The 13,309-nt window shown below is 42.3% G+C and overlaps 1 protein-coding gene across 1 annotated transcript in view; it reads right to left on the reverse strand.

Moving 5' to 3' along the window:
- Positions 1 to 900: 900 nt before the first annotated feature.
- ITPRID1 (ITPR interacting domain containing 1) overlaps positions 901 to 13,309 on the reverse strand; it is a 76,703-nt gene continuing 64,294 nt past the window's right edge. Inside the window, exons 9-13 of the mRNA XM_057732059.1 lie at positions 10,359 to 10,441; positions 8,658 to 9,965; positions 2,502 to 2,629; positions 1,628 to 1,739; positions 901 to 1,206 (exon numbers count right to left, since the gene is read on the reverse strand). Of these exons, the coding sequence (XP_057588042.1) occupies positions 901 to 1,206; positions 1,628 to 1,739; positions 2,502 to 2,629; positions 8,658 to 9,965; positions 10,359 to 10,441 (1,937 nt within the window). The remainder of the gene's footprint in view (positions 1,207 to 1,627; positions 1,740 to 2,501; positions 2,630 to 8,657; positions 9,966 to 10,358; positions 10,442 to 13,309) is intronic.

Below are 13,309 nucleotides of genomic sequence, written 5' to 3' on the forward strand. Positions count from 1 at the left end.
CAACGCTGGCTGTTGCTGTTTCAGAGCCTTTAAACTTTCCATTCTTTTTGCTTTAAATATTCTTTCCCCAGAATTTCATGTGGCTTCCTCTTCCCCACCATTCAGATCTTGCCCAAGTAGCTTCCCTTCAGCAAGGCCGATCCCTCTGATGAGTGTGGTAAGCTTTTCCCCCCCACATCACTCTCTACAGTGTTATCACATTGTCTTCACCAGGGTGAAGAATTGACACGATCTTATTTACTTGTTTGCTGGTATGGATGTTGTTTCTCACTTTTCGTCCAATTCTTCGCGAGTAGAAATTCTGTCTTGTTCACAGCTCTGTCCCCAGCACAAGAGGAGCTCCTGACACCTGGTGGGTGCTTCCTCAATACGTCTGGCTCACCGACGGACTCAAGGCTTTTGGACAATTGGGTACCTCTGAGGCCTGGATCTTCTTTCCTCCTTCTGTTGTCACTCCTTCAACCAGGCCCTCCTGGTATGCTGATCTAAATCAGACTCCCTGTTATACTCTCTTTCATAAAACCCTGCTATTTCCTTTAAGGCACTTTCAGAGTTTTCAAATTCATACCTATTTATGTGTTTACATTCTGTCTCCCCAGCAGACTGTAAGTTTCAGCAGGGCAAAGACTATGCACACCATATATACCTTGAGATATATATATAACATATATCTTGGCCACCACACCACATGCTATGCTAGGCACATAGTAGGTGCTCACTTATTCTGTACCAAATGAGTATTAAAATATTCCTCCCGGGTTTAACCATAGAGTAGAATATTTAAAAAAATAGCTGATGAAGGATTGATAGATACTTCTCCTTAAGGAAAATTTAGATATTCTTGCTCTGGCTAGAATGTACTTTTACATTTTGTAAGAAGGTCATCAAACCTGCTGTGACCTAGAGGAAGGCATCTGTATCCTTTTCTCCAACAGAACAATTTGGCAGAGAGCCTGGATCTAATTCTGCCCAAGCTGGAGGAGACATCCTGGTGCTGCTCCCCAAGGTGGATGGAGAAAAGGCAGCTAAATGGGCCACACCTGAGCAGGGAGCCCACTGGCCATCACTGGGTGGAAAGGCAGCACCAGGAGCCCTGATGTGGTGGCTCTTAGCACATGAAGTCTGATCATTCCTTTCTTCTGTCCAGTTATATGGATGCAGATTTGTGTAGTGTTCAGATAGTTCCCCTGTGAGAAGCTCAAGCTGCTGAAAGGAAAACAAGAATAAAAAGTATGGACAACTTCCCATATTTATACCAAGCAGCTAACTCAGACTTGTGGGAAGGGCCTTGATGGGTGTGACTTCTCCAGAGTGGGCTCTGTGCCATGGCAACAGATTCTGGCAGTGACTTCGCCCATATTAGGTCAAAAGCTGTGTACAGGGCAGAGGAAAAGAGTGGCCTGGGGGTTAGGTGACCTGAGTTCTAGTCCTGAGTCACCATCAGCTATCTGTGTGGCCTTGAGCAAACCAATGTGATTCTCTGGGCTTCAATTTCTTTATATTTAAAATGAGGGTGTTGGCACCTAATCTTAGAATCTGGAGTGACTGTACCATCAGATTTCTCATTTAATGCACCCCTGCTATGATGGGCAGGATCTAGTGAAACCCCACAGCCCATCGCCCATACCAATAGAATCCCTTCTCGAATTTGCTGAGCCCGGTCTCCTAGTTGAAACTCTAGCTCCTCCACCTCCTGCCGCAGGGCTTCGCGCAAAGTTTGCAGTTGTTCAGCTTCTTCCCTGTAGGTAAATAATAGAAAACAACCAAATTTCACAATCACCTCCAGGTGTAATCTTCCATTGTCCCTCTCAAAATGTAGGTCACTCCTTTGACATGTCTTAAAAGAGAAAGTCACTGTCTTTATATGTATCAGTCACAGGCATAGGTTTATTACTAGGGCAGGTTTCCTTTTTTTCTTTTTTTTAAACAACTCTGTTGCAGAAAAATTTTACATACCATAAAGTTTACCTATTTTAAGAGTACAAGTCAATGATTTTTAGTAAATCTGCCAAGTGTGTAACTATCACCACCATTCAATTTTGGAACACTTTCATCTCACCAATAAGAAACCCCGTGCCCCTTTGTAAGTTAAACCCTATTCCTACCCCCCAACCCCAGGCAGTGACTAATCTACTTTTGGGATATACACTTTTAATCTTTGTGAAAACAGTGCAGATTTTCAAAACTCTAACCACCACCAATATCTGCATTTGTGTGAGCCCCGTTCACATTGATTAAAGATATCCTGCTGGCTAGACCCCTCTTCCCAGCATTTTCTGACCTCAAATAGCCCTGGCCTTGAAGAGTAAGTGTTGCTATCCAGCAAATGGCTCTCATAGACTCCCACTGAGAAAGTAAGAATGGGAACAGGAAAGCAGAGGAAAGGCTGGCCACTTTCTCATTAGCCCTGCTCCCGGGTACTCATCTGTCCTGCCCTGATTACCTTTCCTTGCTCCAAGTGTGCGGGCTGGTACTTACTTTACGGCTCCTTAGATAATTACCTTTCCTCCTCTGACATGTCCCTGGAAAAGAGTGCCTGTTGTCCTCTAAGGTGTTGCTCAATTTCTTCTAAATGCTCCCGGAAACTCTGGCATACCGTCTTCATTGTTTCCATCTCACGGACTGTGCACTGAGAACAATTAGAAAGAGCTGAGAAGGAAGGTCTTTCTGAGTCACTGCAAGAGTTTACCACAGTGGCACCTGCCTTCCCACCTGGGCTTACCTGTTTGCAACGCATCCCTGCTGCTAATGTGGCGAGAAAGAGAATAGTGAAAGCTCAGCCTTTGGTTTCGTCAAGCAACTACAGGCAGTATGTGGCTGGGACAGGAGGGCAGTGATTGTTGGATGGCCCTTGGAGACACTATGTCCCATAGACAAGAAGGCAGTCTGGAAGACTAGGTGATGTAGGGGGTGTAAGGATGCAGAGGATGGGGAGGGGCCAGAATAGTGTGAGCGTGTGCTTAGAAAAGTTGAGTTTTGTTTAAATCTTGTTTAACTTTGGTGTTGAGTACTGCCTCACACTGAACACGTTTGTTCAGATGGTGTGTGTTTGATTAGAGAAAGTCTGCTTAGAATATTTTTTATTAGTCTTAGCTCTGCTTAACCACAGTCTCTGGTGGTGGAAATCTGTAGGATCAGCCCCACCCAGCTACCAAGCCCATTCAGAGTGAGGCAGGCATAGATTAGGCATCCCATCCTCTATGGACTGGAATCTAGAATTGAACTGTCTGTCCTCCCGGTTCTGTTCCCCATTGTTCCTGATGTGAATCATTGTTCAGATCTTACTTTCTCTGCATGACAGTGCTGTTGCCTTGATTTCCTTATTTAAATATCTTCTTGCAGCCACCATGCCCAGTCTATTTGTCAGGCACTCTGATGATTTGCTGAATTCTCATCAGCTATCCTCTTTGTTTTCCAGCCCCGGGTGTATTATGCTTTGAATAGATCCATGATCTATCTAGTCTGGAACCCCAGAATCTCTGCTCACCTGACTTTGAGTAATATTAATGCTAGTTGGACCCTAATGCTATCTCTATCAGGTCCATCATTTTAAACCCCTTCCATGATTGGTGTGGTAGAGTCTGCTAGTTGCCTATCACTATCTCTCCCTCCTTTATTCACAAAAACAGAATTCTAATATCTTAGGGGCATCAATGTATCTAACTAAAACCCTGCATTTCCCAGTATCCCTTGCAGATAGGATGGCAATGATATGAAAGTGGAGATGGTGAGGAGGGACTTCTGGGAAGCTTGTTAAAGGGAACATTTCAATGGCAGGCCCCTTTTAAACTTTTCTTCTTCCTCCTCCTTCCATGGAGAACAATCTTACAGCTGTGTTAATCTGTTCCACCCCTTTTTCTAGGAAGTCCCAGATTTCTTACTCCTTTCCCCCCAAACCTCATGGCCATGCTCTTAGCAACCAGATGGCTATTTTTATGGGAACTGTCATAATGGAAATAGTTTCCAAAGAGTGATATTTTCATATTGAAAACTCTCCATCATTTTGCTTGGAGAGTTTGATTTTGATTCTATCCTCATTTTTATACATGAACAACATTTTGCATAGCGAAACTCTCCAATTATTTTTACTTTGGTGAGAGTGCATTTGAACCAGTTAGAGGGGTATCTGAAGGTTATTGATGTCTGCAAGTATGTTTGAAATGTGACTACAATCATGGCTCTTAAAACCAGAAAAGATCACAGAGACCATGGAGGACTTCTTTTTATAGATAAATGTTCTGACACAAATAGTTAACTAACTTGTCCCAGGTCAAAACATGGTAGATTTAAAACCCAAGTCTCCTGATTCCTTTCTTTTCTTCTCAAGATCTAGCTGAGTTACAGCAGGGACTACAACGTAGCTGGTCGTCTGGAGAAGTTAATTGTCCCTAAGGAGTAAGCCGATTGATTTTAGTAGATTCTTACAAGGTGACCAAGTTCTAGGGTCAGTGAGGCCAGGGCCATGGAAATATGGTGCTCAAGTAGGCTGAACATTACAAACATTGAATTGTATGCTTCATCTAGATATTTTGGGGTAATAGGAAGGCATGGGGCTGGGATTTAGGAATAACTGAAGGTGTGTAGCTCGCTGTAAAGGGAGTGATGCGGAAGATTCTGAAATGCTGCCATCTTCTGGTCACTTGGAAACACTGAATCTACATTTCAGCTCCAGAACAGATATAGAATCATTTCAGAAAAAAGGAAACCTTAGGCAAGAAGGAAAAAAAAAAAGGAGATTGTTTTGAACTCTTTTTTTCCTATATAAAGGCTAGGTTATAACTCAAATACAATGCAAGGTCTACTCTACTGACACAAAGTGGACCTTAAAACAAACTTCAACAGTAAGAGCAACAACATTGACCCTTCACTTTTGAATTGGCTCATATTACTTTTTAAAATTTGTATGACTTTCTTTTTCTTTAAATCTAAATCATAAACATTATAGATAAGTCTTCTAATATCCAAAACTCATTTCATATACATCTCATTTTCTCTTCTGGAAAGATTTTTTTTTTTGAATTAACAAATTATTGTGAAGAATTTCTAAGAATTTAATCATATCAACAAACCATTGTCGTAGGTAACCCATAAAAGCACACCCTTTCGGTGCCTTTCTTCTAAAATTTTTAACACAGTTTCGATTTTTATACTTTATTATTTGAAACAAAATATGAAACCAAATATGGTTTAATTTATATCTCCTTGTAAAACTTATCTTAAAATGTAAATTAGAAAAATAATATTTTTTCAGGATATGTTAGATCAACAATCTGGTTTTCATTGTGGAAACTGGGGTACCTAACTGTAGGATTTAATATGTTTCCCCTTACAGTCTCTTAAAGTGTCACCTCCAGCTGTCTTTCATCCCTAACATTTTCCTACATGAACTATATGGTCAAGTAAATGTTTATTCCCTCAGAGCTAAGTTTTTCAGTTTTGCCATTGCTGATGTTTTAGGTCAGGTCATTCTTTGTGGTGAGGTACCGTCCTGTGTATCGTAGGATGTTTGGCAGCATCCCTGACCTCTACCCACTAACTGTCAGTAGCACCTACCCCAGTTACGACAATCAAACATGTCTCCAATCACTGCTCAATGTCACCAGGGGTGGGGCAAATTATCCTCAGTTGAAAACCACTGCCTTAGAGCATGTACAATTAACATCAGTGATGATGATGATGGCGATTCCTGCTATTCTCCAGGATTGGAACCTCCGTCTTTTCACTCCAAAGGACCCCAGCTATACATTAGCCTTTGCTCTTTGCTCCCACTGACCTTTAGAATAATATGACACCTAGAATTGATCTCAACACCTTTTTCTAGTTCAACGCTCATTAATGACTCATTCTGAAATGCGTCTTAGAGTCCGGGAGTCTTGCAATTTGAAAAAAATAATGGAGTAAATTATTTTATCTTTCATATAATCGCTTTCTATATTTATATTACATTTGTATAGATTTCTCAGTCTTGAAGGACCATGTAGTAATTTGCCTTATCTTTCAAATAATCGCTTTCTCATGTCACTGTTACATTTACAGAGATTTAGATATTTTAAAGTTGGACACATATTTAGAGTGTATTGTCCAAGAATTTGGTATCAGCTAAATTTGAATTTGAATCTGGACTTAGTACTTAGTAGTTGTGGGAAGCTGGAAAATTAAACTCTCTCAGTTCTTGCTTCCTCGTCTGTAAAAGAGGGAGGACTTAGCACATATTCGGGCCTCAATAAAAATTTATGGCATGACAAGAAGACAGCCCTCAGAGTGGGAGAAAATATTTGACAATGAAGCAACTGACAAAGAATTAATCTCCAAAATATACAAGTAGCTCATGCAGCTTAATACCCTAAAAGCAAATAACCCAATCCACAAATGGGTGGAAGACCTAAACAGACATTTCTCCAAAGAAGACATGCAGATGGCCAACAAACACATGAAAAGATGCTCAACATCACTCATCATCAGAGAAATGTAAGTCAAAGCCACAGTGAGGTATCACCTCACACGGGTCAGCATGGCCATCATCAAAAAATCTAGAAACAATAAATGCTGGAAAGGGTACAGAGAAAAGGGAACCCTCCTGCACTGCTGGTGGGAATGTAAATTGGTACAGCCACTATGGAAAACAGTATGGAGGGTCCTTAAAAAACTAAAAATAGAAATACCATCTGAGCCCGCAATCCCACTCCTGGGCATATACCCTGAGAAAACCATAATCCAAAAAGAAACATGTACCACAGTGTTCATTGCAGCACTATTTACAATAGCCAGGACAAGGAAGCAATGTAAATGCCCATCAACTGATGAATGGATAAAGAAGATGTGGCACATATATACAATGGAATATTACTCAGCCATAATAAGGAATGAAATTGAGTTATTTGTGAGGTAGATGGACCTAGACTCCGTCATACAGAGCAAAGTAAGCCAGAAAGAGAAAAACAAATACCATATGCTGACACATATATATGGAATCTAAAAAATGGTACAGATGAACCCAGTGAACAGGGCAAGAAAAAAGATGCAGATGTAGAGAATGGACTTGAGGACATGGGGTGGGGCGGTGGGGCGTGCGAAAGGGAAGCTGGGACAAAGTGAGAGAGTAGCATAGATGTAGGTACACGACCAACTGTAAAATAGATAGCTAGTGGGAAGTTGCTGTATAACAAAGGGAGATCAACTTGATGATGGGTGATGCCTTAGAGGGTTGGGATAAGGAGGGTGGGAGGGAGACACCGGAGGGCGGGGATATGGGGATATATGTATAAATACAGCTGACTCACTTTGGTGTACAGCAAAAACTGGCACAGCAGTGTAAAGCAATTATATTGCAATAAAGAGCTTAAGAAATTTATGGCATGGATGAAAATGGCAGTTATTTGACATAGCATTAAAAAAGTGCTTGGCATAGCACTCAATAAATATTTGTGGAATTAAAAGAATGAGAAGGTAACAGAAGGCACCAAATAGGAGGCACCCAGTACATTACAGTTGCCCTCCATTCTCCTGGGAACAGCTGTAGTCCTACCTTGTGTGTGCTACCCTTTTCCCCACCCTGTCAATACATGTAGTTTCATGTTTGATACTCTTAATTTTTTAAATCAGTGGCTAACCTTGATAGCCTAGATTATCTCTGACCTTGAGAATTGCTGAAGAGGGATCGTTGGAAGGACTCACTAAATGCTTGTTTATTTATCAGGAGCTGAACAGGGTTGGGGTCCTTCAGTTCTCAGTAACCTCAATGTTCACTTTTAAACAAGCTTAGCAAAGGAAGACCAAAAGTTCCTCTATTTGACATGAGAAGCTCTATACTTAAGATCTGAACAATAATAAAATAGTAACAAAAATTGGTAACCATAAAATTAGCATTTTCCAGGGCTTTCTATGTGCCAGGCACTGTGCTGAGTGCCTTACAAGTTTTCTCTCATTTAATCCTGAAACAATCCTGCATCGGTGACATGAACAGTCTCCCTACTTTATAAAGCAGAAACTAGGCTCCGAGAGATGAAATGGCTTGTGCAAGATTATACAGCTAAGTGAGTATAAGACAGAGAATTTTCAGTTAGACTGAACTGAAAAGGAGGTACAGATGCATTCATGCTTAGAAGCTTACATATGAATATTCTGTAAAATGGGGTTAATAATAAAATTTGCCTTCCTTTCTTCATAAAGTGATTGGAAATACCAAATAAGAAGAAATTTGGGATTTCCCTGCTGGTCCAGTGGTAAAGAATCCAACCTGTGATGCATGGGATGAGGGTTCCATCCCTGATCAGGGAACTAAGATCCCACATGCCGTGGGGCAACTAAGCCTGGCCACCACAACTACAGAGCCCACGTGCGTGCCACAACTAGATAAGAGAAAACCTGCACGCCACAACTAGAGAGAAGCCCACGTGCTGCAGCAAAAATCCCAAGTGCCACAACTAAGACCCGATGCAGCCAAAAATATAAACAAATAAATAATTAATTAATAAAAAGAGAAGAAATTTGTGAGACTATATCATAAACCATAAAGCACTGCGCAAATATTACTCATGATTTGAAATGGAAGCTTACGTCCTGAGAGTTCACATTGGGAAAGGAAGGCTGAACTTTATCCCCGAGGTATTTATTGTTGCTGAATCTGCTTCCCCATCTCTGCAGAGGTAAATACTTACAGAACACAGCTCCCTCACAGTGGTGTCCTGAAGGACTTTCAAAGTCTTCATGAACTGGGCTTCCCGATGATTGTGTGAGCACGTGCAGTGCCTACAGGTTGAAGACGCAGAGCTGGGGCTTTGCCTCTCCGCATGGCAGTGGAGATGGTGATGACAGCAGACACAACAGGGGGCAGGCACAGCTTGGCAGATGCCCCCTGGGTAGATGCTAGGGAAGCCTGTGTCTAGAGAGACAGATTTGGTGAGGGGCTGGACCTTTCTACCTGGAGCTGAACAGCAATGCCAGGGTGTAGGCTCACATGCATAAGTCTGAACAGAAACATCAGTGCACTGTCTTGCTTGTGTCCCCAGTCCTGGTTCTGCTGTGGTAAGAGGGTCACACCTAGTGCATTCTAAAGTTGCTTCTCTAGAATCCATTCCCAAGACCACAGCATTCTGAGCAGCTGGTGCCAGTTTGGAGGACATCTGGATTGTCACAGACTTGGCGCTAACAGCATTTAAGTTAGTATTTGGAAGAAGGTTTTCCATCTCAGATTCTTCCCTAGGTGGTATTTGACCCAAAGCACTACACCTTGGCCTCTCTTGGGGAGTATCTCCAGCCACTTTATCTAGATGGGGAATGGGCTTTCCAGATGTTTGAACAAGGTTGCCTGTATAGGGCATGATTTCACTGGGCTTGGAGACATGCTGTGGGAGATGTTTTGGCATCAGAAAGGCATTGTTCATGTCAGGACAGAGTTTACTGCCTTCTGCTCCTCTTGGGGCCTCTGAGTCAACAACATGAAGGGACTTGTCTTGAGCAGCATCAATTCCAGGTGATCTCTGAGACTCACAGGGGTGGCTTCGCATGTAGACTTCCCTAGCTTGCTCAAGCCTCAGAAACCCATCCTTCACGTCTGTGATGTGTGGCACCATCGGACCCAGAGGGCAGTCATATTTGGAGGTAACCGTGCCTACAACGGCCTCATACTCAGCGTGGGGCACAGGTGGGTGCTGCTGCAGATGGCCTTCTTTCCTCGGGAGTTCACCCCCAGGGGTGGTCTTGTCAAAGGTCAGATCTGGGGTCAGCAGCTCTGGGGGCCCCTCCATGGCCTCAAACTGAGACTCCTTCTCCCCCACGGAGGCTGAGGCTTTTTCTTCCAAGACACTCCAGTCTTGACTTGAAAAAGATGTGCTCACTATGCTCTTGGAATCAGACTCATCTGACGCTTGCTGACAGTCCTGGGATAACTCTGCACGGTGGCTCTGATCCCTCGGCTTTCTATGTCCATTCTCAGCAGGACTCTGGCAGCTTGACACGGAGGGTGTCTGTGGGAGACACGGGAATCAAGGCAAATGGGTCAGAAAGGTGGGGGAGGTACTAGGTTTAAGAAGTGCCTCCTTTTACTATTTTCCTTATCATTATCATTGACTTAGGAATCAGGAGACAAGGGCCACAAACTCACGTTTATGTAAGTTTACTACTTTACCTGGGACCTTCTTTCCATGAGGCTCAGTTTCCTTCTTTAGAAAAATCAAAAGAAAATAAAAAGGAAAGGAACGCCAAGCTTTCTGCACTTGTCCACTGCGATTCCATTGGCCCCCGTCCCTTGGGTTCCTGTGGCGTATCTTCTAAGCATTGGTTGCACTTTCCAACTGTGGTGACACACTTTAATCTTATCTTTCCGTCTATTTCTATTCTAATCCTCAAGGGCCCACTACCTGCAGGGGTGGTGGCTCCGGTGGCTCCTCCAGGAACCCGCTGCTATCAGACTGGCAGCTGTTTGCTCTGTTCACCATGGCACCTGCAGGAAGGAATAAAGAGCTCTGGGTCAGTAAAGGGAAAACAGACCACCAGCAGCACTGGGGTCAAACGGTCTCTGTGCCTGACATGCCATATATCCTTAATAGATGTCCGCTGTGTGGGAGTATGAATGAATAAGGGAATTGCAATAATTTTTTTTCTCAATTATCAGAGGGTCCATGTAAAATTGTATCACTGGTTTCTTGATACAAGGAGTAAAACATGAAACAAAGGAAGAGGAACTAACATCTCTTAAAACTAAACAGCAATGATTGTGGGGTGCATCTTTACTACGGGGAAGAAAATCCAGAAGGAAATGCATATGGCTGAAATGCCACACTAACAAAACAATAAACACCGAAATTTATATATCTGCATATATATATACATTGCAATGGACTGAATGTTATATTCCCCTTCCATCATGCTATGTAAACATTAGGAAACCCAAAGATATTCAACAGGAGTGTTGAACCTTGCTGAAGATGGACAAAACTGACTTCGCAGCCTCTTAATTTTTCTATATTTGTTTTGGTGCAAGATTTGTGCCACAAGCTGTGAAGGACTCCTGATACATCATTATTCTTTAAACTTTCCAGATAATGTCTAAGCAATCACTATTCTGGAATATAAGCTTCATATAAAGTGGTTGCTATTCTCTTTCTTATAACTCTGAGATGAAAAGATACATTAGAGCGCTAGAAAAAAATTGTAGGTTAGAACCCATTCATCCATATGCTGGTAGGTTCAAGTCAATCTGGTCCGAATGAAAATAAACAACCACGAACATAAAGGGTCCCTAAAAAGCAGAGAGAGTACTTTCGTTTAAAAAGGTATATTTATATTATAACTGTTACATTTAGTTACCTTTACTTGTGTAAAGCATAAAACCCAAAAATAAACAAAAATAACCTCTGAAACTCATTTAAGTGAATTTGTGAAGAAACCAGATCATGAGAGCTTCTCTTTGATGGTGAGATCAAATGGTGGAATTGGGCATAGCTCTTTTAGGAGTAGAGCCTTATTTATCTTGTGTTTTAGAAGTCAAATACATGTATCTGAATCATTTTGAGCAAGTCACCAAGAAAATGTGGTCCAATTTACATATGGTTTCGTTTCTTCAGGAGGTTAAAAATCTTTACCTATAAACCACCTTTTTGGCAACTTGATAATAAACACCTCAGAATTGGGTTTGCAAATTCTAAACATTCTCTGAGGGTTGTAGGAATTATATGATACAAAGGATGAGAACTCCTAGTCCAAGGATGGCAATGATAGATAATCAAGCAGAAAGACAAATAGAGACGTGCGTCGTTTAGCACTCCCATCCCTCACACCTAATATGTAATGTGAGGGAGGGTGTGACTTAGGGGAAGATGATATGGCTTCTGGCAAGAGTAATGGAATTAGTACCTACACCCCCAGGCCAACCCAACCCAGTTCCTGACACTATTGAGGACAAGATAGCTAGAACTTCAGAAGCCTCATCACCTCCAACAGGATTTTCCCTATGCACGTAATATGTGTGAGGAGCCATGACTCTTCCTTACTCCACTAGATTGGGGCCTTGACTTACCCTACCTTATGCCTTACCCCTACTAGTCCCTTTCCCCTTATTATTATTCCAACCCTCCCCTATGGGGTGGATCCTGTTCCAAACCACCACCAACCCCCTCTTAGACGGCTGATTCCCCGACTCTGCCCGTCCCATGGCGGGGGGGGGGGGGGGGGGGGGCTTAATTTCTTTACAATGTATGCTACTAAGATCCAATTTGGCCCCATCCATAACTGAGTCATCTAGAAAATCTGGAGCCAGATCTACTGGGTTAAGATTCTGATTCTCCTACTTACTATGTGGTCTTGGGCATGCCTCTTAGACTCCCTGAGTCTGTTTCCTCATGCAGAAATGAATAAATATGCTTATAATGTTGCTTGTGAGTCTGTGAAGAGGATCATATCCAATAACATATATGTGAAGAATTTATGTACATGGGAAAGATGATGTAATTATATATATATTTTTACTGCAGAACATCATCTTAATATTATCTATCAGAACTCAATCATTACTAATATCACTATTAAACATTATTAGTGAGTGTCATTATTAGTATTAATATTTATTAGACATATTACCTTTTGCAGCATAGGACTGTCCTCACAGAGTTAAGATTTTTCCCTCCCAATGAGGTAAACTGTGCTCTGGGCAAGACTGCTTCACCATCTCATGAGTGTGAAATACTTCTGCCTGGGAGGAGACTGATGCCTCAGGCACTTTGTCTAAACAATCACCAGGTGGCAGCATTACACCGACCACAGCACAGAAGAGTCAGGGCTCTGACAAGTGTCTCTGCAGTGGCTTAAGTAGTAAGAAAAGTCAACCTGAAGGGCTGCTTTTCTGAGCTGAGTTAGCGATAAAAGTTCTGAAGAACATTCCTTATAGATGGTCGTTTAGCTGGCGCTTGCCCACTTGCAGTGACAGATACCTACTCCTGTGTAGTCAGAGGGTATCATACCTTTTAGAAAATGCCTCTTTATACTGAGCCAACTCTACTTTAGCGCTTTCCACTTGTTGGTCGTAGCTCACTCCGTGGGGTAATACTGAACCTGTCTAACCCATTTTCCTCCAGACAGCTCTCTTGTACTCTCCAGGCCTTTTCTCTGCACCTTAAATCTCCCCAGATCCCCTTAAATCAGCCCTCAGAGGGCCGGGCCTCCAGGCCATTTGAGTTTTGTACTTTTGAATAAGCACTTACCTAATAATGTTTATTGTAAGACTGGGCACCCAGAACTAGATTCAGTGACTGAGACGTGGTCTGACCAGCATGGAGCAGAGCAGGACTGCCTTTTTCCTTCTCCATATTTCACT

This window comes from Hippopotamus amphibius, chromosome 4 (genome assembly GCF_030028045.1).
Source record: "Hippopotamus amphibius kiboko isolate mHipAmp2 chromosome 4, mHipAmp2.hap2, whole genome shotgun sequence".
NCBI lineage: Eukaryota > Metazoa > Chordata > Mammalia > Artiodactyla > Hippopotamidae > Hippopotamus > Hippopotamus amphibius.